This window comes from Myiozetetes cayanensis, unplaced genomic scaffold, assembly GCF_022539395.1.
Source record: "Myiozetetes cayanensis isolate MyiCay16 unplaced genomic scaffold, myiCay2020 scf9, whole genome shotgun sequence".
Classification (NCBI taxonomy): Eukaryota; Metazoa; Chordata; class Aves; order Passeriformes; family Tyrannidae; genus Myiozetetes; species Myiozetetes cayanensis.
This window is the reverse complement of record NW_026088185.1, coordinates 6,552,969-6,576,608: the sequence shown is the minus strand read 5'-3', so window position 1 is coordinate 6,576,608 and position 23,640 is coordinate 6,552,969. Positions and strand designations below refer to the sequence as shown.

Genomic DNA, 23,640 nt, shown 5'->3' with positions numbered 1-23,640 from the left:
TGAGCCTTAGTCCAAACATGAGTTTAAACACCAGGCACAGAGAATCAGACGCTGTCCATCATCCCTACCAGGCCACTTACTAAATCCACAGACTTCAAGGAATGTAAAAGTGCCCTGGTGTCTTCCCAACTTCTTCCCCAAACCTACAGGCCAGGTGGATTTGAATTATATAGCAGGGTCCTGGATTAATAGACCTCCAAACTCTGACCTTAATGCGGAAAAGGACAATTTAAGATCCTTCATCCCTCCACACCTGCTCTCCTGAAGTTCTGTGCCCGTTGGCTCTGCTCCCTCCCCACCTTTGTTTCTCTGCAGAATGCAGTGGCAAAACAGCTCCCAGAGTTTTGCTTTTCCAAACAGGATCACCAAGCCAAGCCCTAATCTCATCAGTGGCCAGGAGACAATTCCTGTCCTTGGGATACAGCACTTGAGTGCTTTTGATGCCTCTCTGTGCTCCTGCACTGCTGGCATTCCCTGCCCATGCCATGTCCTCACCTTGCTGCACCAATCCAGGTGTGTGGCCGTCCTCCTCACTCAGCCACTGGGGTTTCACTGCAGCCTCTGGGACTATTTCCAGGGAGATGTTCGGGTTTCTTTCACTGCCAATGCATCTCACTCTGAAATTTATAAAAAACCCCAAAACAATCTATTTTAGGGAAAAAAGCTCAAAGGAGACTCCTGTCAGTTTGCCTGTGTCACTTGTTGATATTTTTCACCAACAGCACCATGGTTTCCAGAGCACTGGAATGTCTTATCTTGATATGGAAAAAGCCACTTTGTTTCTATTCTTGTGGTTCGTTTCACTGCACATCAGTAAATATTATACTAAATTCTTTTCATCCCAGGGAAAGAGTGCTGCCTCCTGAAAACAAAACAGCTGACATCCCCTCAGCCAGCTGCTTTGATATTGCTGAAAATTGCCTTTCCCCTCCTACCTTCTGAGGAAGAGCTGTTCTGTTTAATCCAGAGTACAGATGCCCCTCTCAGCCCAAGCCTGGCTCTGTAACTGTGTTCATGCTGTCCCCAGCAAAAACTTTCTGGCAGAAAAATCTTCCCTAATTTCACCTGGAGAACACTTAGCTGGCTTCTTTTCTGCAGCTGCAAAACAAGTTACAAGCCTCATAAACATGTTCTAATTAATTATGTCTATTGCTCAAGTGGAAAACTAATTCTCATTTATTTTCTAGCTCAAGCACTGCCAGACACACCATGCTGCATTTTTCAGAGGGTCTCCCAATTTTAGAGGATCTGAGAACTAAAACAATTACACAAAGTCTTGCTCAGTGGGTTCAATTCTTCCCCTTCTCTGTGGATAATCTTCTACCTGGAAAACACTCCAGGTCTCACCTATCTGCAGGAATTTAAGAAAAACCCTCAGCTCTGACCATATGCATCAGAGGTGCCCCTTTGGCCAGGTCTTTAACACAAGACCTTAAAGTGGCAGCAATTCCGTAGCCCACAGCCAAGGATGTGTCACTCGGCCCCTTCCCTGCATCCTGCTCCTACCCGTGGGAGGAGGGTGAAGGAGGGGAACACAATGACCTTCATGTCTGGGCAGAGCAGTGCTGTGCCAGGAAACGTGCATCCCTGTGTTTAGACAATCATCTGAACACCAGGCAAGCCCCCCAAAACATCTGGGATAAGCAGGGTTCCAGCACACACACTGGAACCGTCACTGCTTGTGGTGAGCTACAGGACATTGTCCTGGGGAAAGAAACCCAGACCCACTGTGTGCATGAAGGAATGTGCTGTGCCTACCCCGATGGGAGCCCTGGTGATGTCTGGGGCCTGATTTCACCCGACGCTGCTCTGACTCCTCAGCAGGACCTGTGGGAGGTGCTGAGCCCCCTCCTGCGCCGCACTGGCCTCGTGGCACCAAACCCTGCGGATGGACTGTGTGCAGTGTGGAGCTAAAGGAAGAGCAGGCAAATCACTCCGTTACCCTCCTGCATCAAATTCACAAATTTAATTGTTTTAAATTTCATTTCAGCTTTGATTCACTTGGCAGCTCCTTGCCAGGCCACATTGGAGGGAGGATGCCCAAAGGGCTGAACAACCTCCCCATCCTCAGGATCCCATGAAAAAGCTGGTGATATTTCTCTTACCTTGTGAAAAACTTGATTTGCTTTTAAGATCCTAAGAAAGCTTGGGAGATTTCCCCCTGTTTATTTGTTCTTTTATGGAAAAGGTACAAGATTTATTGTCACTATGGGGAATAAAGGGATAGGAAAATATTTGGTATTTCTATGAGGATCTTTTTTAAACCTAGAGAGCTCAGACTTTAAATTAATGAAGAACATAATTCTCTTGGCTTACAAGCAGCAAGGCATGGATGAAATCTCCTTGCAGGGAAGGGGGTTAGCCACAAATTAAGGATGTCTCAGCTGATTGCACAGCTGTGTGTTACAGCTGTGCCTCAAGGTCTTGTCTGGGGCTATCCCTACCCGCTCCCTGGCAGCTCTGCAACCCAGGAAAAATCAGTGCCTATGTGAAAAAAGAGCCCACATGAACGAGACCCCCCGAGGATCAACCAGAGAGGGAGATGGAGATCTCTGCAGCTGTGACTATTTTTGGGGAACTGCATCCACACCCGTGCAATTGCCGGATCCCTGCAATTGTAGCCGGCATGTCGGCTGGTTATTGTTGTGCTCAAGCACGCAAAGGCTGGGGGAGAAATAAAGGCAGGCAGGGACATGTTCAAGGGCAGGGGAGGAAGCCTGCAGAGGAGAGCGCCCTTGACTGTGAAATCCTGCCTCGCCCCTTAGCTCGTCCAGCCATTAATGCTTCCTGATGGAATGGTTGATGTGCAGTGCCTGTGGGAGCTGTGAGCCCAGGCTGAGTAAAGCCCCAGCACTGGGATCTTCCACAAACAATAAAAACAAGTCCTTCTCTCATAATATCACCTTTTAACTAAGGAAGATGGATCTTGGGGACGATGAATGAAATGAAATTTAGAAGTCACCTGAGAATCCATGGCAGAGGACACCGAGATCTCCCATTCCCCATGCAGGGTCCAGAGGCTCCTCCATTGCTTCCTGGCTCATCTTTCCTCTTTACTTGCTGACAAAGCATCACCATCAGCATATCACTGTCTCTTGTCCATCTGTAACTGCACCGCCATCGATCTCTCGTTGCCTGATGGCTTTAAACAGCCTGAACACCTCAACTCACCCTGCTGACACCACAGCCCAGTGCTGCCGCCTCTCGGCCCAGGGGGTTCCCCAGCTGCCTGCACAAAAGCATGAGGTGATGATCTCGGCGTTTTGGGGCACAGCTGCTTCTCGATGGGATGCTGCCAGTCCTGTCAGATTCGCTGCACTCTTGGCTTTTGCTGTTGGAATTTGGCACCATCCCAGTGAAGCAACTTGGAGAGAGGGCCAGGTGGGAGAAGGAGCACACCAATATTTTGGCAGTGGGGTTTCTCTTCTCTTTACCAGAAATGCATATTTTTGGGCACTTCAGAGCAAAGAAGGTCTCAGAGAGGGACAGAGGGCTCAGTCTTCAGCACTTTTTGGAGAGCATCAGATGTGCAGACTGAGGTTAAACACCTCAGACTGTCCTGCAATAGCTGAGCAGCTCCATACACCTCAACCTTCAGCTTCAGCCCCTGCCTTTCGGGTTCCCAGGGGGGTCCAGCACTTCATTATCCAGCACTCCTGGGTGTCCAAGAGGACATGTTCCCCTGCTGATGGATTAACATTTCTGGAATTAAAAAGAGGGAGAGAAACATGAGCACAGATTGATCTTATTTCACCTTTTCTTTCATGCACAGGCTGGAGGATATATGAGGACATAGTAGATGATATTATTATATCTGCTGACATAAGGAAAAAAAATCCAGTGGTGTCGGGAAGCTGCTGTAGGAAAATTAAATAACTCTTGGGGATGTACATGGCCAAACCAGACTTGGGCCTGGCTGATGCCTGATGGGCTGTTCTGAAATGCAGACAAATCTGTGGTGATTAAATGAGATCCAGGACCATCTTAATTCCGAGTTTAAGCTTTTTCTTCTTGGGATCCCAGCTAGGCATGTGATAGGAACATTCATTGTAAGATGGGGAGAAATAAAGGTGAAGGGAGCAATATTTTCAGCTCTTCTCTCCTTCCTCCAAAAGCCCCTGCACCATGAGACAGCCAGGTCCATCATCCCCTGCCCATTTCTCGTTGCAGTTCTCAGGATCACAATGTCCCAAAAGCCAAGTGGGAACAAACCTGGAAGCGTAGTGGTTCAGGGGGCTGGAAAGGGGGAATTTTTTGCTCTGGCCATGCTGTGCTGGCCGGTGATGGCCTAGTTCAGTGGTGGCACAAGGGCTGGAGGCTGCAAATGCTGTGCAACGTGGCATCGAGGAGGGTACAGGAGGGCACAGAAGGGTGCAAGAGGGTGCAGCAGGGTGTGGCAGGCTGTGTGAGGATGCAGGAAGGTGAGGGAGCATGGAGAAGGGTGTGGGAGGATAAAAGAGGGTGCATGAGGATGCTCTTGGAGGGTGTGGGAGGATGTTGGAAGGTGCAGGGTCTGCATGAGGATGCAGTGAGATGGAGGAGGGCACGTAGGGATGTAAGAGGGTACGGGAAGATGCAGCAGAGATCAGAGAGGTATAGGAAGGTGCTTCAGGATGCAGAAGGGTGCTGCAGGGGAGAATGCAGGAGGAATGTGCAGGAACACACAGGAGGAAGATGCAGGAGGAAGATGCAGGAGGAAGCTGAAGGTGGATGGTTAGAGTTAAAGCAGATGCAGGAGGGTGCAGGAAAATGCAGGAGGGTGCAGGGGTTTGCAAAAGGGAACGGTAAGATGCAGGAGGAAGGTGCAGGAGGGTGCAGCAGGATGCAGGACCAAGATGCAGGAGGGCGGCTCCAGAAGGATGCAGGAGGGCGCAGCAGCCGTTCCCTGAGCCGCCGGCGGGGCCGGGCCGTGCCGGGCAGGGCGGTGGGGGCGGTGCGGAGCCCGGCCCGGCCCCGCTGCGTGGGAGGGCCCGCCCGGGCCGGCCCGCCCTGCCCGGCTCTCCGGCGGCGCCGATGGGGCTACGGGCCTGGCTGCGATCGCTCGGCGGCTGCTGTGGCTGCTGCGGCGGGGAGGCGGCACCGCCCGAGAAGGAGCCCCTGCTCAGGTGAGACCTCGGCTCGGCCCCGCAGGGTGGGGCGATGCGCCCACCCCGAGATGCGCCCACCCCGGTCCCCTCGTCCCCAGCCTGGCGTGAGCCCCGCTGTGCCCAGACTCGCTCCCAGCGCTGTCACTGGGGCTGGACATCCCCTGCCGGAACGCTCAGGGCTCCAGAGGGATCTTCCCCTGGCGGGAACGAGCAGCTTCCCGTGCCCTTTCCGCCTGGGTTGGCTGTCACAGGGGCTAGATTGCTCCTGCCAGCCCACGGCGCGATGCCCCCCGGGATGCTGAGGCACCCGGCGAGGGAGGTTCTACGGGGAAGGTTTAGGGAGTGAATCGAGAGCGGTATCTCTTCAGTGTTCCCCGTGATGCTCGTCCACAGGGACGGTCCAGCGCTTGTGTTTCCATGGTGGGATTTCAACAGAGAAGGATGAGACACTGAACAAAAAGGGATCGGGTCCCACCGTTAGGCAGTTCTATGCTTTGCAGAGCTCAGCTCCCGTGTCAGGATTGTAGAATCACAGAATGGTTTGGGTTGGAAGGGACCTTGAAAATCATCTTGTTCCATCCCTGTGCCACCTCCCACTAGACCAGGTCACTCCAAGCCCTGTCCAACCTGGCCTTGGACACTCCCAGGGATGGGGCAGCCACAGCTTCTCTGAGCAATCTGTGTCAGGGCCTCACCACCCTCACAGGGAGGAGTTTCTTCTAAGCATCTGATCTAAATCTCTCTTCTTTTAGTTTAAAACCGTTCCCCCTTGTCCTATCACTATCTGCCCCTGTGAACCGTCGCTTTGCCTCATTTTTACAAGCCCCCTTTAAGAAGTGGAAAGGGTTCCAAAGTCTCCCTGGGGCTTTCTCTTCTCCAAGCTGAACAACCCCAGCTCTCCGCCTGTCTCCATCCAGGGATGCTCGAGACGAGATGAGGGTGCAGAGCTGGGGCCGGCTGTATGTGCGAGCTGATCTCCAGGGATCAGATCTTTCTCTCCCGCTGTCGGTCGCATCTGCTTTGTGCACAGAGCCGCGAGGCTGGGGGGTTGTATGGAAAGATAAAGCCCTGAGTCGCGGAGAAGAGCCGTGAGCTGTGGAAGAGCGTGAGGAGAGTTTCCATGTTGCAAAACACCCATGCAGTAGGTTTGTGGCACCTCTCCCTCCTTCCCCAGCTCCCAGCCATGGTCTCAGCACCACCAGTGCGTATCCTAGCCCTGGGAGGGGGCAGGGATCGTGCCCTCCTTGCGTCATCGGCACGACAGAGGCATTTCAAGGGGAGTGTGGGATGCTCCCGGTGTGCCCTACATAGGTGTCAGGTAACAGCAGAGCTGCTGACAGGGCTTGAAACGTCCTGATTTCGCGCTGTTAAAGCATAATAACCAGATAATCCTGACCCTGAGGTCTCCAGCCCAGGAAATCGGCATTAACCTACCGGGAGCTGAGCACACGTGTGAAGAAGCTCCTTCCTGTGGCCACAGTGCCTGTCCCTCACCTGGCTCCTTTCTTTAGTAACACGCCTTCCACTGGCGATCCAATTAATGCTGGCTATAAGTAGGAAAGCCTCTATAAATTCTGGGAATTCTAAAGGCATCTGCTCCTGTACAAGTGTGCCAGCATAATTAATCTAACAGCCTAATTACTGGCTTGTCCTTCCTCGAGAGGCTTTTGGGTTTTATTTCATAGAAGGGATCTCGCTTCCTGGTCTATTTTTATTTTTACTGCAACTTTGTTTAAAATGAATGACTTACTTGAGATTTCCAATCCTTTAGCTGAGTTTTAGGTTTTGGGACCTGGTGTTGCTGGTGCTGCAAAGCATCCAGGCTGCCTGGCTGTCTCTCAATGTGCAACGGTGGGGTCTGGCTTGGATGGTGTACTCAGGATGAAAATAAACTAAATATTTGGGCTCTGAATTCCAAAACAAATTGAATGTGGACTGAAAGTCCCCTGGAGAAGAAATCAGAGAAGAAATCAGAAGAGTCTGATGAAGCATTAGTGCTCACCATTTTCTGGATAAAATCCAGAGTGTGAAATGGTCTCAATCCCTTGTGGTCCCCCAGAGATTCCTGTAACCTCCAAAGCAGCTGCCGTTCATGTGGTCCTTTTTTCTCCTCTCATTTCTTCCTTTTCAATGTTGTTTGGAAGAGCTGTTGGCAGAGCTCTCCATGCCTGTATGGATTTGCTGACTCCTGGGCACTGCCTGCATTCCTTACAGGCTGCTGGATGCTCCATGCTGTGATTTGGAAATCGAGATGCACTGGGAAGCTGTGAGGGAGGGAGTAGCTTGGAAAAGCTCAGGTGTGGGAGTGCTATTGTCAAACACTTGTGCTTTAAGTAATTCATATGTTAAGAGTACTGGTAAATCCCTGAGTGGGAAGAAGCCTGTTGAAGGCAGGATGGGGCTGAACTCATGCTGAAGGCTCCTGAGTGATCCCTTCCAGGCTGGGATCCTGTCTGCTCCACAATTGAGAAGCGGTTTGAGTGAAGCCATGCTGGCTCCGGTGTAGGAACGGCTGAGTTGTGCCATCCACACCCTCCAAGTTACCTTTGTTTGCCTGTCTTTAATGAGAGATTATAAGAGATTATCTTTTCCCTATTACCTGTTGCTCAGGTTTTTGGTCTGTTGAAAGTCTAATTAACCTTCCTGCTTCAGGAATGCTGGTGGGAATTATTTTTTTCTATTTCACCTGTGTGCTGGAACTCCTCTTAGCATCTTTTTATGGCTTGGTGCCACAGTGCTCACAGAGTTATCTGAGGTTTCACTGGACAGATTCCTTGCAAAAGCAATGGGATTTGGGTAGCAAACAAAATAAACAGTGGGTTGTTCTGACAAGAAGTGAGCCGAGATTGCCACAGGGTGGTTGAGGAGACTGTTGGGTAAGGCCAAAAATAGTTCTCCACTTGTATTGTCCTGCTCAAGTACCTGGACATCCTGTTTAGACACTTCATGGAAATCCCCTGCTCTAAGTTCTCCTGGCAGAAGTTAGTGCCCGTATTAAAAAAATGCACATCGCAATAGCAATATAAACCCATAACACACAGAACTGCTCCCCGTGCAGAGAAAAGCTCCCTGTCTTCCCAAGGAACAGCCTTCCCATGTGGGACCCCTGGAGAGAATCCAGTTCCACCTATGCTCAAGTAGGGTCAGCTGGAGCAGGTTCATCATCACAGTGTAATTTGGGTTGGGAGGGACCTTAAAGAGCATCCAGTTCGAACCCCCTGCCATGGGCACGGATGCCACCCACAGGGTGGGAAGGCAGGAGGCTGTGGGAGCAATGGGAAGATGCCACCTTTCATCCTAGCAGATGGATGCTCCCAGTTCTTCCAGCCTAGCTGCTCAAATAATATCCAGTGTCTTTAGCAAATCCATGTGCCTCACATCTCTCACAGCAGCACTGCCTGGTATGAACTGTGGCTTGTGTGGTCAGGATGTTTGCTAAGGGAAAAAACTCACCTGCCTTCCCATTCTGCACTGCTCTTCCTCCTCCCCTCTCCCAGGCAGGACTCTGCGCTGTGGGAAGGGGCTGCCACAGCAGTGGGCACTTTTCCCTGGAGGGTACAAGGAGGCAGTGTGGTGCTAATGCTGCCTGGCCTCTGCCCCTCTCTGCAGCAACAACAACCCCTACGCGTCCTTCGGAGCCACGCTGGCACGGGATGAGGAGCAGAACCTGTGGAGCACCCCCCACGACATGACCCACACGGAGGCGGACGATGACCGGGTGCTGTACAACATGATCGTGGTCAGGAACCAGCTGGACAAGGACTCAGAGGTGAGGCAGCGCCGTCCGGGCGCTCGGTCTCACTGTGGACCAGCCTTGAATCTTCCATCTCCCTTTGGGCTCGGAGCTTCCATCACACCCTTTTGAGCTTGGAACCTCCACCACACCTTTTGGCAGTGCCTCTGTTTAAGCACTCATTAATCACAGAATCACAGAATGGTTTGGGCTGGAAGGGACTTTAAAGCCCATCTTGTTCCACCCCCTGCCGTGGGCAGTGACACCTTCCACTAGACCAGGTCACTCCAAGCCCTGTCCAACCTGGCCTTGAACACTTCCAGGGATGGGGCAGCCATAGCTTCTCTGAGCAACCTGTGCCAGGGCCTCACCATCCTCACAGGGATGACCACAATTAGGTCACCCCAGAGCCTTCTCTCCTCCAGACTGAACAATCCCAATTCTCTTAGCCTTTCCTCATAGCAGAGCTGCTCCATCCCTCTGATCAACTTGGTGGCCTCCTCTGGACTCATTCCAACAGGTCAATGTCCCTCATTCAATTAAGCTGCTGTAAAGACCCTGAAGTCCCCCAGCATGGGTCATGTAGGTATCAGGTCCTCCCATCTGTTCCATTGCCCTCCAGATTTTATCCTGGTGTGGATGGATCTGTGGCCATCTCACCCCTGGGAAGCTCGGGGGTGTCTCTGGCAGCTGAGACAGGAAGAGCCACCCAGGAAGAGCTGTGATGCTTTTCTCACCTCCATAGTACCCTTAGGTTCATCTCCCTCTGTTCTGAGAATCTCTGTGTTCTCCTTGTCTTGGATACTTTCAGTGCCCTCCCAGGGCATTATCCCATTGAGCATATATTGCCTCCGGAATCTTTTGTCCCCCCGCTCCAGATCCCCTTCACTGGATATCTATTTCTGTACATCTTTGACCAGCCAAAGCCAAGGATTATATGCCTTCCATGGAAGAGTAAGGAAACACAGCAGCTGACACTTGAAAACCAAGGAAGTCTGAAGGCCAGTGGTGGGCTGGCTACATCCAGGGATGTGGGAAAGGACACAACGTAGGCTTGAGATGGAGATCAAGGACAAATGGACTTCTTGGGGAAGGAAACTGGGAGGAGGAATAGAAGAGACAAAAAGATAGTGGCAGGGAATGGCAAGAACATGAGGAAGATGTTGTACAGTGGACAGGAAGCATTTGTTTCACATGTCTCAGGAAGCAGGGAGATCTCCAGGGAGGTTTCCCAGGCATTCATTGTCACTAAAATATTCATGGGAATGATGCCCTACAAGGACCTCAACCCTCCCCCCCCATCACCAAAAGTACCTGGAAGTGCTGGGACCCCCAGCCCAATTTCCCGGTTTCCCAGGCCGCTTGTTTTGTCCGGTATCCCCCTGGTTTGTCCTTTCCGTGGCCAGGCTGGTGTTATCCCTGCCTGCAGTGGCATTTGCCCTGCAGTGGCATTTGCCCGGCAGTGGCAGTGCCCGCAGCTGAGCTGTCGCTCCAGTGGCGTGTCAAGTTCAATCCTTCTCCAGTGGGTTGTGCAGCAATTATCGGGAAGTGGGGAACTGGCACAGCTCTTACTGTGGAAGGGAGAAATCATCGCTGTTATATAAAGGCTGTTTTGCAGCCCTGATTTCCTTCGCTAAGGCCCTTCAGCGCAAAGGAGATTTCAGTGGCCTGATTAGGAGTGGGCTGTGGTGAACAGTGACACATTTTTCCCTTCTCTGCTCTGACTCCAGGATGTTTGCAGGAAAGCCTGGAGGTTTCACATTTAATTTCATCACGATCCCACTTAATCCAAGAGACTCCTCCTCCTGTGATAGTCCCCTTGAACCAAAAACTAGTTCATCTTTCACAGGAAGCTTTAGACTCCAGAGGGATCAAAATTACAGTTTTTAAAAGTTAAATGAGATAATGCAATCCCTGTATACAGTTGGCCAGAATCCCCATTCAAAGAGCTTTTCAGCTTGATTTAGGGCTCATGATGAGGCAGGCCTCCAAAAAACTAATATTATCTATAAAAGAGTACCAAAAAGTATAAAAGTGGCCAGACTGCTAAAATGCTGTCTCCTTGGGCATGTGTGTCAGCCTTCTTCTGGGTGCAGAGGAAAGCATCAGTTATGGGTGAGCAGGAGATTCCTCCTGTGCCTGCCTGTCCTAAACCCATTATGACTGCCTGTCCTTTCTCCCCATCTTCGGTGTACCCATAGGGTTTTCAGTGGCTCTGAGCATCCAGTGAAAAAGGAAAGCCCAAAACACACAGGGCTTCCTCTCCACAACAAATGCAGAATCACATCCCCTGTACTTTTACACAGTGCAACAAATAAAAAGCCTGAGGAGTGCAACATCAGGTCACCTTTGAGGAAAGCCAATGCACGATACACTTGATTTGAGTTACGGCACCGTGCCCTTTGCAGCTCAGGGTTGCTGCTGCTCTGCTGCTTCCTTTTACAGCTGGGGAAACTGAGGCACCACACAGAAGCCCAGCAAGCTGTAGCAGACCCCAGCTGCAGCTCTTTCTGGGTGGCAGGACAGGGAGGGACTTGACTGGCAAAGCCAACATTCCTGTGTTCGGCCCCGGGTGCCAAAATCTCTCCTTACTCCAGCAGGCATTTTAAAACTAGGCCAGACTGCAGTGCCCTCCCCTCCTAATGAGACTTCAGCCCCAAGAGAGAAAAAAAGTCTAATTACAGAACAGCTCTGGGCTGCAAAAGCCATAATCTGCTTTGGGGGCTGCTCTGTTCCCAAGGTCCCCAGGGAGAGTGTGTGGATGCTGCAGGACAGGGGACGGAGGAACCATTTCTTTGTGCAGTGCACAAGTGTTATGAAACCATAGGTCCTTTTTTCCTGTGGTTATAACTGACTGAAAGGAGAACTACTCCCTGTATTTCTGCTTTTTCATTTAGCAGAGAAATTTTGGTGTGCAGTGCACTCACATTATGCTTTGCCATTCCCCACCTTTATCTCAGGGATTTCCTAGTGCAGGACTTTGGAAGGATCCCAAAGAGCAGGTTGCTCTACACTGTGTGTGCTTTATCTGCATGGCACCACCTTGGCAGCACTCATGTTCTCCCTCAGGATCAGTTCCTTGCCCTCACCATGGGGCTGGACCCCCACTCCATCTGTGTGGAGCCATTTCTTCCCCATGCCCCTTTTGACAGCTCTGTTCTGAGAAATTTTGGCAGCTCCAGCCCAAACTCAGTGAGACTTTGGAGATCAGAGCTGTCATTAAAACTTCTGAAGGCTGGGGTCAGTGTTTCAAATATGGGAAAAATGTTTTGTGGGTTGGGTTTTTTTTCCCCTCCTCCTGCTCTGCAGCATTGTTGAACCTGTTGGGGTATAAAGTAAATCCTAAATCTGGAGGTGAAATGAACAGCAAGAGCTGCACTGGGGTCGTTGCTGGGCTTATGTGTGTGATGTGGCAGATAGCCCTCTCCTTGAGGACCAGTTTGTGGTGGTCCTGGTGCCTCCATGGCCTCTGGTGGAGTGTATGGAGTTACCTGGGCAGAGAGGCTTCACAGAAGGAGCCAAGGTCAGAACAGCTGTGCCACAGCTCTGCGAGCAGAAGTAAAAGGTGGGATCTTGCATTATGACTGAGGAAAAAAACCCTGTTCCTATGGCTTGCTGTAAACACAATGTTTCTCTCTTGGCTCATTCTCTTGGGGAAGGTGGGATCATAAATCCCAACAGCAAAGGCAGTTCCTCAGCCTGTATCCCTGCCGGGGGCCTGGCTAGCAGAGCGACACTGGCATGATCCTCCTGAAAAGCCCATTAATGAGCTGACAAGGCCTATTTTTCTTCTTCCTCCTGCTCTCTGACAGGATTATTCTTTTTTAAACAAGTTGCAGAGAAGGTCAGTATTGTGACAAGCTGTTGCTGGGGCATAGAGAGGTGATGGGGTTTATCCAGGGCCAGGGATGCTGGGTGGGGAGCCCAGAACTGACTCTTCTGATGCCTGAGTGACTCTCCTAAAATGAATCCAATTTAAGCTTATGCTAAGCTGAGATGTCGGTCGATGGATCTGTAGTTTGTATTTGCTCAGCTATTTCCAGTGGAGCCCCAGCAGGAGCATCCCTGGAGGTGGTGTGCTACCTGCAGGGGTATTTTGCAATCTTTCCCTGGTAACTCTGTTTTGACCTCATTTCCAAAATAACTCTTGAACAGAACCCCAATTGCTTTTAAGGGAATAAAGGGAATGGCTTTGGTTGAGGATTGCTTTGACAGCATGAAGAAAGCTCCCTCCTAATTAGTGAATTTTCATATGATCAGGGATGAGAAGTTGGACAGTCCTGCCTGTTCTCTTGGCACGTTTTTTTCCAGAGCTCTGAGTTATGTACCAGCCTGGTTCATTTCATGCCATTTGGCATTTGCAGATTTTAGTGTTTCACACTAGAGAGTCTGGGGAAATTTTCCAGGTAAACATTTGAAGGGCTGAGCACTTAGGGAGGAGAGGCAGTGGGATCAGCAGCAGATCCTGCTGCTCCTGGGATATTCCTGGCTCATGCACACAGGGACTTCTCAAGCCCCTAGTGGTATGTGTTGTGCCCAGCTCTGTGGGTTTAAAAGGGCAAAACTCGTTGCAAAAAACAGGGCTGGGAACTGCAACTTGCTTTGGTCTCCAGTAGTTAATTCAGATTTTGGCAAAAGGGTGATTGTTTTAAAGGACTACATTTGAATGCATCGCTGGCCCAGACCCAGAGAAACACCAGGAGGTTTGGTGCAGACCAGTCTCCTGCTCTGCTCTCCCAGTCCTGTGTGCAAGAAGCCTCCTCCCCACTCCAGAAATTACACTTCCCAAGGAGCTGTGGGAGAGGAGTTTGGTGTAGAGCCCCAGCCTGCCCTGTGGTGCTGAGCAGCCTCAGCTTCGTGATGCCGCCTGGCCCCTCCAAAACACTGCCTCCACGATCATGTCCTGGTGACTCACGGGATGTGTGTGGGGAACACCCTCCACAAAGCCTCTGATGTTGCCCATGCCTATGCACGAGTGGGACAAGCTCTGCTCTTCCTCTGCTGTGTAGTTCAAGAGAGATGCTTTTTAGGATAATTTTGGAGATGGAATGATGCTCTTAAGTTTACTTCCTCATTAAAGCCACACAGAGGTCAGCCCACAGCAGTCTCTGCTACAAGGAATTGCCTGGGAAAACCCAGTGATTTCTGAGCCTGAAGGAGGGCAGGGCACGAGTCCCTCTGTGAGCTCAACCCAACCTCATCCTGATAATCTCTGCTTCTCTGGTAGCCTTTCCATGACTGGCACCAGGTGCGGCATCCTCTTCCCAGCTTTTTCTATAGAAATACAAATACATTCAGCTCCATGCTCAGGCAAAAGAAATCCCACTGGAACAAGGGGTCCCTCCCAGGCACCACCATTAAGCATCATTTTCTGTACTGAAGCTGTTCCTTTGCACACTCCCCAAATTCTTCATCAATAGGACACTGTTAGAGCTCCCCTGGGACTTAATACGCACCGTATCCACTTCCATAACACAATGCAGGGACTGCGGCGTACAAGAAAGCCATAACCTAGATTCCCTTAAAACAAAAATAGACAAGGGAAAACACATTGCAGTTAATCCAGAGAAAATCAGGAGCAGCCTCCCTGCATGCTAAGCACTGTTGCCATGCTCAGTGAGGAGTCTGGCTTGCTACCATGGGGGTAAATCCCTGCAGGCCCAAAAGCTGCTGCCAGCAGGCCGCATTCTGGGGAGAGGAGCATCTCTCCCACCTCCCCTCAGCTCACTAATTCCACAGTGTGAGCACGACTGGCATCACAGTGGCTGTCTGCATTAAAGCACTTGTTTATCTCCGTGGGAGGGCAGAGACATGCAGCTTATTTCCCCACCAGCCTGCCCAGACTGGCTCGCTCTCCTTTCTGCTGGTACTGAGAGGTCATGGAGGGCTGAGACGTTTCCAAGGGATTCCTGCCAGCAGGGACCAAGGCATCATGCAGCTTTTTAGTCCCTTTCTAAAATCTTCCAAGTTTTCAATAATCTTCCCACAAAGCTTTAACACAATAAACCCCCTCTTTTCTTTTCCACTGAGAGGAGCTCAGTTCCTCGCTACGAGCTGGGAGAGGAGAGTCTTGCCCCTGCCTCACGTCTCTGGTGAACGGCTGAGGAGCTGCCCTGGTGCCTTGTGCTGGCAGCCAGGTGCCCTCCTGTGCAAACAGGAATGCTTTTTTGATGTGCCACTGCAGCCCAGAGGGAAATGTGCCTCTGGCTTGTGGAGAGCAGCAGCACAAAGCTAAAGCTGAAGGGGATTTTGCTCTCTGGGAGCGAGTGGCTGCAGGCAGAGCTGGTTTCCCCTGCTCTCCTGACCTGAAGTCACCAGTGTCTTAACCCCGCTGGCTGCTTTTTCCAAAGTGTAATCTCCTAGGACTTCCTGCAGTGGTGGCTGATCATCAGGAAAACAGGCTTGGTTTTTAATTCGCTGCAGTTGTCGTGTGTCAGGAAAAAAACCACTAAGGAATCTCCAACTCTTTATGGAATCAAGTCAACAATTTGAGGCACCAGGTATCAGAAAACAGTGGGATTTCTAACACAGAGCTGACCTCTGTGGAAATTGTTTATCCGCTCTGAACCCAGCTTGTTGTGTAGGAAAATCTCAGGGTGGCGGCACAGATTAACACCTGCTTATTCTACGAGAGTCCATCTAGGTAATCTGGTGTTGAGAAATGAGATTAATTAAGGTTGTTAGTGCAAGCAAATTGCCAGGGTGATGCTGTGACCCGCCGTGGGACTGCTTCTACAAATGCATCCTTTGCAGAGTGTGCACTGATTAAACTCAGCTATGAAAAGTGCTCTTGGTTTTCTTGCAGAATGCATTCATTTCCAAAGGAATGCTTGCTGATAGAATCATGGAATCATTTAGTTTGGAAAAGCTACCTAAGATCATAAAATCCAACCATTAACCCAGCACTGCCAAGCCCACCACTAACCTTGTGCAAATGTGTTTAAATGTGCTGGTGTGACTTTAATAAATAACCTCAAACCCTTCCCTCTTGGACAGTGTTAATTAAGCTGGAGGTCCAGTGCAAGGATTTCAGCTGCACAGTGAAGTGAGGCATTAACTGCAGCAAGTGGCAGCCACTAAGGGTTATTATGTCAGATGACTAGTTCAGCCCTCAACCATCCACGCGCACCTCTGTTCTCTTTAAAAAACGGTATCCCAGTATTTTAAAAATGTCTATTTTCTTGTTCTCTAGTAGTCTCAAACACCTGCCTACCCAGTTCAATGCAAAGCAGAGGGCTGAGCAGTTTGCAGAAGCCCCTGTATTTGTGACCATACTGAGAGAAGTAATTTTTTCCAAATTTCTACTTTCCTGTGGCTGCGAGAAAATGTGTTGTGCCAGATTAACTGCAAGAATATTAAAATAAGGTGTTTCAATGGTTTACAGAAGGTATTTATTAACACCTGACCACTTTTGTTGCCATCAACACCTAAGCTGAATTCTGTCATTTCAGGGTGACTCGAAGCTGCTTTGAACAGAGATGTGGTGCCAAATATCAACCTAAATATTCTATGCTGGTCAGTGTAATTTTTTTCCAGGGGCAACAAGAGCCTGGTTGTTGACCTTCATACCTCAGTGCCTACATTAACAGTGCAATTCTGGCCTCATTCCTAAAAGCTGAAATTCCTAAAAGCTGAAAAGCACCGGATTGAAATGACTGAGAGTCTCTTATCCCTTTGCTTCGCAGGAATGGCAAAAGCTCAACTATGACATTTATACCTTACGGCAGACCCGAAAAGAAGTGAGGAGCAGGTGGAAACACATTTTGGAGGATTTAGGTAAGCTAGGGGACAAAAGGATGTCATTTCTGCAGTACCAAACAAGGGGTCCCACCGTGGTTGAGGATGGGAATGGCTCCACAGAATGAGGCTGGTAGAGGAGAAATGGAGTAAAATAAAAGGAGGCTGGTGAGCAGTGCCATCAGATATCCCACATGACATCTGTGAGCCTGTGGGAGGATCCCCAGGGCTCAGGCAGGGCTGGGAGGAGACAGGGACACCGTGTCTGCAGGCACGTCAAAGAGCCCACGAACCACGATCACCTTCCAAGGCCATAATAGATGCACAGTCATCCATTCCATGCTTCCTTGTGGAAACTTTGCAGTGGGATTTCACCCTGGGTTCTTCTAAACAAGATAGGCAGGAAGGAATGAATATTCCTTTCAGATGGGAACGCAGATACATCTGTTTTGCTTCCTTAGCCTATGGCAGCTGATCAGAGCTAAACCACTCACTTTGTTTGCTCCCAAGTGAGTTTGAAATATTCTTTCAGCAAATGGAATAGTTCCACAGAGGCCCTCCTACTCCTGCTGTATTCAAGACCACAGGGAGCTTCCCCCAGTGGTCCTGTGGAGAAGGCAGTGGTGGTTGTGACACTGGGGTTTTCCCAAGTGCCTGGCATGTGACACCCGGGATGTGCCATGCAGGTACAGCAGCTGGTGACTTGCATCACGCTGTGGAGGTGGCTGGTGGCTGATGAGAGGAGGATGTGTGACTCTGTTCAAGGACATCAGCCCTGGGAGCCAGAGATGGGTACCTCGGCCCCTCCCGCCCTACCTGCCATTCTGGCATCTGGGTGGGAGGAACATTATAAATCCATAACTAGGCAGCAGCGTTCATCCTCACCCCGGTGCTCACATGGCCTGTACAGGCCAGACATGGGAGGAGTCACTTGACACACTTCCATCTGTCACTGCACGTTGACAAAGGCTCTCCCACATCTCCCTCATGTCTGCTACGGCTCTGGAGCTGTTTTGCAAAGGGTGGGGAAGCTCAAGGCCAGGGATCATTTGGGCATAGCAAAGCCAAACATGCAGCCAGGTGTGGAACCTGCTATCTTTTGTTATCTAGACCTCTGCTTTAATCATAAGACGACTGCAATTACCCCATAAGTGTTTTCATGTGAGACACATCACCACCAGCCCCCTGGAGGTGAACAAGGAGTTGGTGGCAGCCATTACATATAAAAATCCCTGCATTCATTCTCCTCCCCTTTCCTTCCCTGGATACCCTTCCTGTATTTGATGCTGACTGCTACAGGAACAATTAGCTGTGCATTCATTACTGCCCCAGGTTTTATCACTGTTACCCAACAACAAGATACAGGTGTAGTCACTGGGATACTCAGGAAGCCCCACCAGCCCCAGAAGCTCTGGCAGCATCAGGAACGTGGAAGAGCTGGATCAACACCCCAGGTGTGCACGTCCATGCACTTTTTCTCAGGAAAACTAGCAGTAAACTTGCTCTGAATGCTTTTGTGATTTTTTGCTCCCCACCAGCAAGTTCATACCTGCCTCAAATGCAGACACAGAGCCTACCAGGGAGAAACACTAGTTTGTTTCAACAAGTAGGGAATGCAGCCATCCAAGATAGAGGGGGAACAAGGAACCTTGCAAGAGCCTGGGGGGCTCAGGGATGACCCTGCTCACATGTTTGACTTGTTTCTGTAACACATCTCTGTCCAGGTTTCCAGAAGGAAGCAGACTCCCTCTTGTCAGTGACCAAACTCAGCATCATCAGCGACTCTCAGAACATGAGCAAAGCCCGGGACATCTTGTTAAAGCTCTCAGAAGAGACAAACATCTTCCCGACCAGCTGGGAGCTTTCCGAGCGCTACCTCTTTGTGGTGGTGAGTACCCTGAGCATGCCTTTCCTCCCCACCATCCCCAGCTCTGCCAGTGAGCTCATGTGAAGGGAAGCAAGTAGGTGAAATGCACCAGAGGACGCTCAGATACATGGTGGCATCTGGGGTGATCCTGGCTGATGAGGCACTTGTAGCTTGGTGGTTCAGCTTCCTTGGAAATGTCAGTGTTGTAGCACCGTGAATTTCACACCTGCCTGTAAGTTCCTTTAATCCTGTGCAACTGGATGCTCTTGCATGTTGTTAACAAAGTGGGAAAAGATTAGACCTAATGCCTTGCTTAACCTGAGAGTGTCTGTGGAGAGAGGAGATGCTAAGCCGTTAGCGAGTGTCCAAAGGACGGCAACGGAGATGGTGGAGGGCCCGAGGGGAAGCCGTGTGAGGAGCGGATGTCTGTGATCTCAGTCTGGAGAAGAGGAGACTGAGGAGAGACCTCATTGCAGGTACAACTTCCTCAGGAGGAGAAGATGAGGGGCAGGCACTGATTTCTGCTCTGTGATGATCAGTGACAGGACCTTAGGGAATGGCCTGAAGTTGTGTCAGGGGAGGTTTAGGTTGGATATTAGAAAAAGGTTCTTCACCCAGAGGGTGGTTGGGCACTGAATAGGCTCCCCAGGGCAGTGGTCACAGCCCCAAGCCTGACAGAGCTGAGGAAGCATTTGGATGCTCTCAGGTACATGGTGTGACTCTTGGGGATGTCTCGTGCAGGCCTAAGGGCTGGACTCGATGATCCTTGTGGGTCCCTCCCAACTCAGCATATTCTGTGACCCTGAGCAGGGAGCTGCCTGAAACAGCCCACAGTGACCATAACCCCCCTTTCCCTTGGCAGGACCGGCTCATAGCTCTGGATGCCGCAGATGAGTTCTTCAAGATGGCCAGCACGGTGTATCCCAAGAGACCCGGCGGGGACAGAGCCGACGAGAGCCAGAAGGCCCCACAGTGCATCTCGGTGGTGGTGCCCTGAGGGACGTGCCTGGCAGGACCGGGCCCCTCTGCCCAGGGGTCAGCACGAGCAGCGCCGCTCCCCACTTTGCTGCGCAGGAGCGAGTGGGGCGGCTGGAGCCCAGCACGGAGGGCAGCGAGCTGTGCCCCACCGGGAGGGCACGGCAAGGCGGGTGCTGGCCCCGAGCTCCTCCCAAGCAGATGGGAACACGAACTGCTGTAGAGTAGCCCCAGTGGGAGAGCAGTAGCCAACTAGTGTATGTGATAGGCACGGGGGGGAATCTGCCACGCAAGGCCTTGCTACCGTAACTGCAAAGGTTGGGATGCCCCTAGTTCCGAGCGCTGCGAGGAGATCCGCTTTACCACCTTCCACTGGGACCTGCCACTGCCCCCTCCCTCCACCCTTCTAGCCAGGAGGACCAGTGAGAAAGGAAAAATATCTCAGTCATCTGCAACCCTGTCCCCTTGCTTACCCCCAGCCCGTGGCAGTCCCCCCCAGGCAGGTCCCAGAGGATTTGGGAAAGAGGCAGGAGCAGCACGTAGCCAGGAGAGGAGTTAATGCCCAGCAGCAAAGCCTTGGAGCAGTGTCACAACTGGGTGCTATCCCCAGCCATCAGTGCTTTGGGGGCCTTTGTGTCAGGGTGCTCAGCCTGACATCTTACAACAAGGTAGAGTTTAGGAAGGTGCCAAGGTCAGAGCTGCTGAGAATTTGGCTCCTGTAATATCCTCAGGTTAGCTGCCCAGCATCTCAATTAATTTCTGAAAGTTTTGGTCTTAATTGCCTGAAAAAGTCCCACCACAAAGCTGCATGTACTGTCAGTGTAAAAATCCTCATTACCAGCAGGGATGATATAACGAACATCCTTTATATCTTGGGGTTTTGTCTGGTAACAAGCAATAATTTTAAAATGCTGGATTTGGTAACAAAAACAAGTGGAAGCTCTTCATTAATTAACACACATGCTGCTAATTGACCAGTTGAAAATGCTGGTTACACAGGACCTCCCAAAGTAGCAAACCAGAGCTTTTATTTGTTTATACCTACAGTGCTCAAAAGATATAAATATATATTTATGAATTGTTTCTGTTTGTCAGCCTTCCTGGGGAACATTTTTGTCAAATCAGAAAGCCAGTGAAAACTGGGTTTAATAAACAAAACATTACAAAACCAGCCTTTCTTACTCTCTCTGTAACCCTACTCAGGTAGGGTTACAAATTTATCTCGACTGCTGATAGCAAAAGGGTTGGGGTATTTGCAGAGCCTCTGCAACCTGTTCTCCACACAATTTAAATTACCTGTTGACTTACAAGAATCGGGTTGTTTGCCAGCCTAAGACCAAAGTCTTTGTAGGAGACGATGGGGATCAAATTTAATTTCAGTGGGATTTGGTGTTTCTTACTGATTTCTTTTTTTTCTAGCAGAAGTTCAGCTGCACTTTGGAAAACCTCCCATATTTTTATAGAAAATAAACTTGGGTGCACAACAAATCCAGGGTTTGACTTGAACAAATTGTTGCAGAACTGAGCGGTCTGAGGAACACTGAGCCAAAGTACGTGATGCCACCCAAACTCAGCCCTTGGCATGGTATCACTTTACAGTACTATGTGTTATTTAAAACCACCTGATGAGTTCCCAAATCCCAGGGGCAAGAGGAGAGATCCTGTTACTGAGCTGCTTGTTTTGGTGATGGAGGTTGACACCACACAGCGCCTTTGCAGAGCCACCCCTCGCTGTCACTTGTAGCTGTAAGAACAACTCTGATGTCAACAAAATGCATTTTGTTGTAGCTTAATAGGACAAACTGCCCCAAAGGGACAATATTCAGTATCTCTGAATGAGTTTAGCTACCGAAATACGAGTTCCTGAGCGCGGCCACAGGGAGGAGCAGGAATTCGCAGCAGCACCGGAGAGGAGCAGAGCCACTCTCCGGGTGGAGTAACCAGGCTCGGGAACTTGTGCACCGGTTTGTGTACTGATCACAACAGGAACAGAAAGGTCTGCCACTCCCAGCACTCAGAGAAAACTGCTCGTAGGGTATCCTGAAAATACTGCAAACCAGCCTTTGGCTAAGTAGAAGGATGCAGAGCTACTGAAAATCTGCAACTTGAAAGACTGCAGAAGCCAGCAGAAATTGTTTCCATATGGGTCCCAGCTCAAGTTTGTCAGTCTGTCCATCTTAGGAGGAAATGCCTCGTATTTTGTGCACTTGGGGTAAGAGACAAATAAATCATATTTCAGTTAGCAAAGTGCAGAGAGTAATTTGCCTTTTCTAGATTACACAGAAATTACCAGGGAGATGCAGGACTTAAACTTTTGTTTTGCTCAGATTTGGCTGTGTCTCGAGGACCAGCAGGAGAGGACCATCCACCCAGGGACAGCACATGCTCACCACAAGGTTCAGACACTACCCAGTCGCCCATTGGTACTGGGCTGCCAGTCAGAGGCTCCCTGGTGATGCTGCATCACCACCACAGTCCCAGCTCCTGGAATTCATTTCCCAACACAGTGATTATCTTTTTTTAAGGTGAGTTTGGGTTTCTGGGCACCCCCGAGGCCTCTTGAGCCTCCCTCATGAGCTCTGTCACACCTGGACACTTGCAGAGGTGTCTTGGGCATCCTGCAGGGCCCAGGTGCCCAGTTGCCCAGGGCAAATGGTGCCTACGCCCAGGGACTGTGCCAGCAGCCGCCTGGGAAGCGGCGGCTGTAGGAGAGCCCAGCGAACACCAGATGCCACTGTTCCCTCAGCCGTGCTCCAGCGTGCTGAGGCACAAGGCAGGGGAAATTTTCCCAACCTTTTCCTGCACGCATCGAGTCTCTCAAGCCTGTAAGAACTGGCTTTCTGTTAAAGGCAGGGGTTTAGACATTCAATAATTACTCCACCACTTTCCAGAAGATAGTGGTGAGCCCATCTATCCTTCAAAGGTCCAGAGGGCTGGGGCCAGGGCCTCTGCTCCTGCCTGGAAGTGCCACTTGGTCTGAGGTTGGCTGCTGCTGGAATTACCATGTTCACTACAAACATTTATTTTTCTAAGGAGAGGGTGACTTTGGCATCCCTTCCATTGCCAGGAAGGGAATAATAGCAAGGATTCTTTAAAATCAGCAATGTGAGAGGGTTTAAAGTACATCTTGGCTTTCAGATACCTTTTTTTTTTTCCTCACCTTGACATTGTATTTAACTAATATTTAATTGCAAAAGAAAGAAAGAAGAAAGGAACATCTTTCCCCCATTCACAAGCCATAGATGTGCTCCACTGAGTTTCCTTTCAGAGAATCCCAGAATGTTTTGGGTGGAAAGGGACCTTAAAGCCCACCTTGTTCCAACCCCTTGCCATGGGTAGGGACACCTTCCACTATCCCAGGCTGCTCCAAGCACTGTCCAGCCTGGCCTTGAACACTTCCAGGGATGGGGCAGCCACAGCTTCTCTGGGCAATGTGTGCCAGGGCCTCACCACCCTCACAGGGAAAAATTTCTTCTTAACATCCAGTCTAAACCAGACCTGTTTCAGATTTCCTTAAGCCACAGGCAAAGCAGACAAAATTAGCACAATTCATGGGATAACCTGAAACAGAAAACCCCTGGTACGAATCAGGAGAGCTTGTTTGCGGCGAGAAATCCTGATTTATACCAACTCACGGTCTAAGCTTTGTCTTCCACCAGCACCCATTTGGTTATTTTGCTGTTGAGCAAACCTGGAAAGACACTCATGCTTAATAGTTGGCCAATACATTGGCTTAACAGTGCCTGAGCAAAGTGTTTCAGTCTCTTGGGTCATGGGCAGCAACACTGGAGAGTTCCCTTCCTCTAAATTAAAGCTACAAATTACATATAGTACAATCACCATCTGTAATAGAGACCAGCTAGAAAAAAAATCCAGTTACAGGCTGTCTTGACTGTGCATGTGCACACATAGTTTCTCCCTTGTATTCCAAGTTTTCCTAGGACATACATCATGAATTTGGCAGGATGAAGGGAAAAAAGAAAAGAATCGTGGTGGAAATTCAGCTGAGCTGCAAGACGGGCAGAAGGTGGCAGTGCAGGTGTTTGGTAAAGCCTGGAGCAGCAGCAGGAGAAGGAGATGGGATGTAGTGACCTGGAAGGGGCCCGGCTCATCCATTTGACTTGTTATGGATGTAAATCACACCTTAAGTTCTGATAAATAATGAGAATGGACACGGGAAAGAAAATTGTCATCTTTTAAATTTCAACTATAGGAAAAATTACCATTTCAAACTGCTCAGT

General features: G+C 50.1%; 1 protein-coding gene and 1 long non-coding RNA gene across 2 annotated transcripts; one reads left to right on the top strand and one right to left on the bottom strand.

Moving 5' to 3' along the window:
• Positions 1 to 476: 476 nt before the first annotated feature.
• Positions 477 to 4,827, bottom strand: LOC126652886 (uncharacterized). The gene is made up of 3 exons (XR_007632067.1): positions 4,213 to 4,827; positions 2,963 to 3,702; positions 477 to 617 (listed from the first exon to the last, which is right to left on the bottom strand). It is a non-coding gene; the product is annotated as an uncharacterized LOC126652886 (long non-coding RNA).
• A 152-nt stretch (positions 4,828 to 4,979) lies between these two features.
• MREG (melanoregulin) lies at positions 4,980 to 20,570 on the top strand. The gene is made up of 5 exons (XM_050340076.1): positions 4,980 to 5,105; positions 8,697 to 8,856; positions 16,506 to 16,596; positions 18,282 to 18,445; positions 19,287 to 20,570. Exons 1-5 carry the CDS (start codon positions 5,014 to 5,016, stop codon positions 19,419 to 19,421), a joined length of 642 nt encoding a protein of 213 aa, XP_050196033.1. The 5' UTR covers positions 4,980 to 5,013; the 3' UTR covers positions 19,422 to 20,570.
• The last annotated feature ends 3,070 nt before the right edge of the window (positions 20,571 to 23,640 follow it).

What these genes read in the sequence shown, in the direction of transcription:
- MREG (XM_050340076.1), top strand. Translation starts at nt 5,014, where the DNA reads ATGGGGCTACGGGCCTGGCTGCGATCGCTCGGCGGCTGCTGTGGCTGC. An exon ending in ACACATTTTGGAGGATTTAG is followed by an intron (nt 16,597 to 18,281) that starts GTAAGCTAGGGG and finishes ATCTCTGTCCAG; the next exon opens with GTTTCCAGAAGGAAGCAGAC. An exon ending in AGCGCTACCTCTTTGTGGTG is followed by an intron (nt 18,446 to 19,286) that starts GTGAGTACCCTG and finishes TTCCCTTGGCAG; the next exon opens with GACCGGCTCATAGCTCTGGA.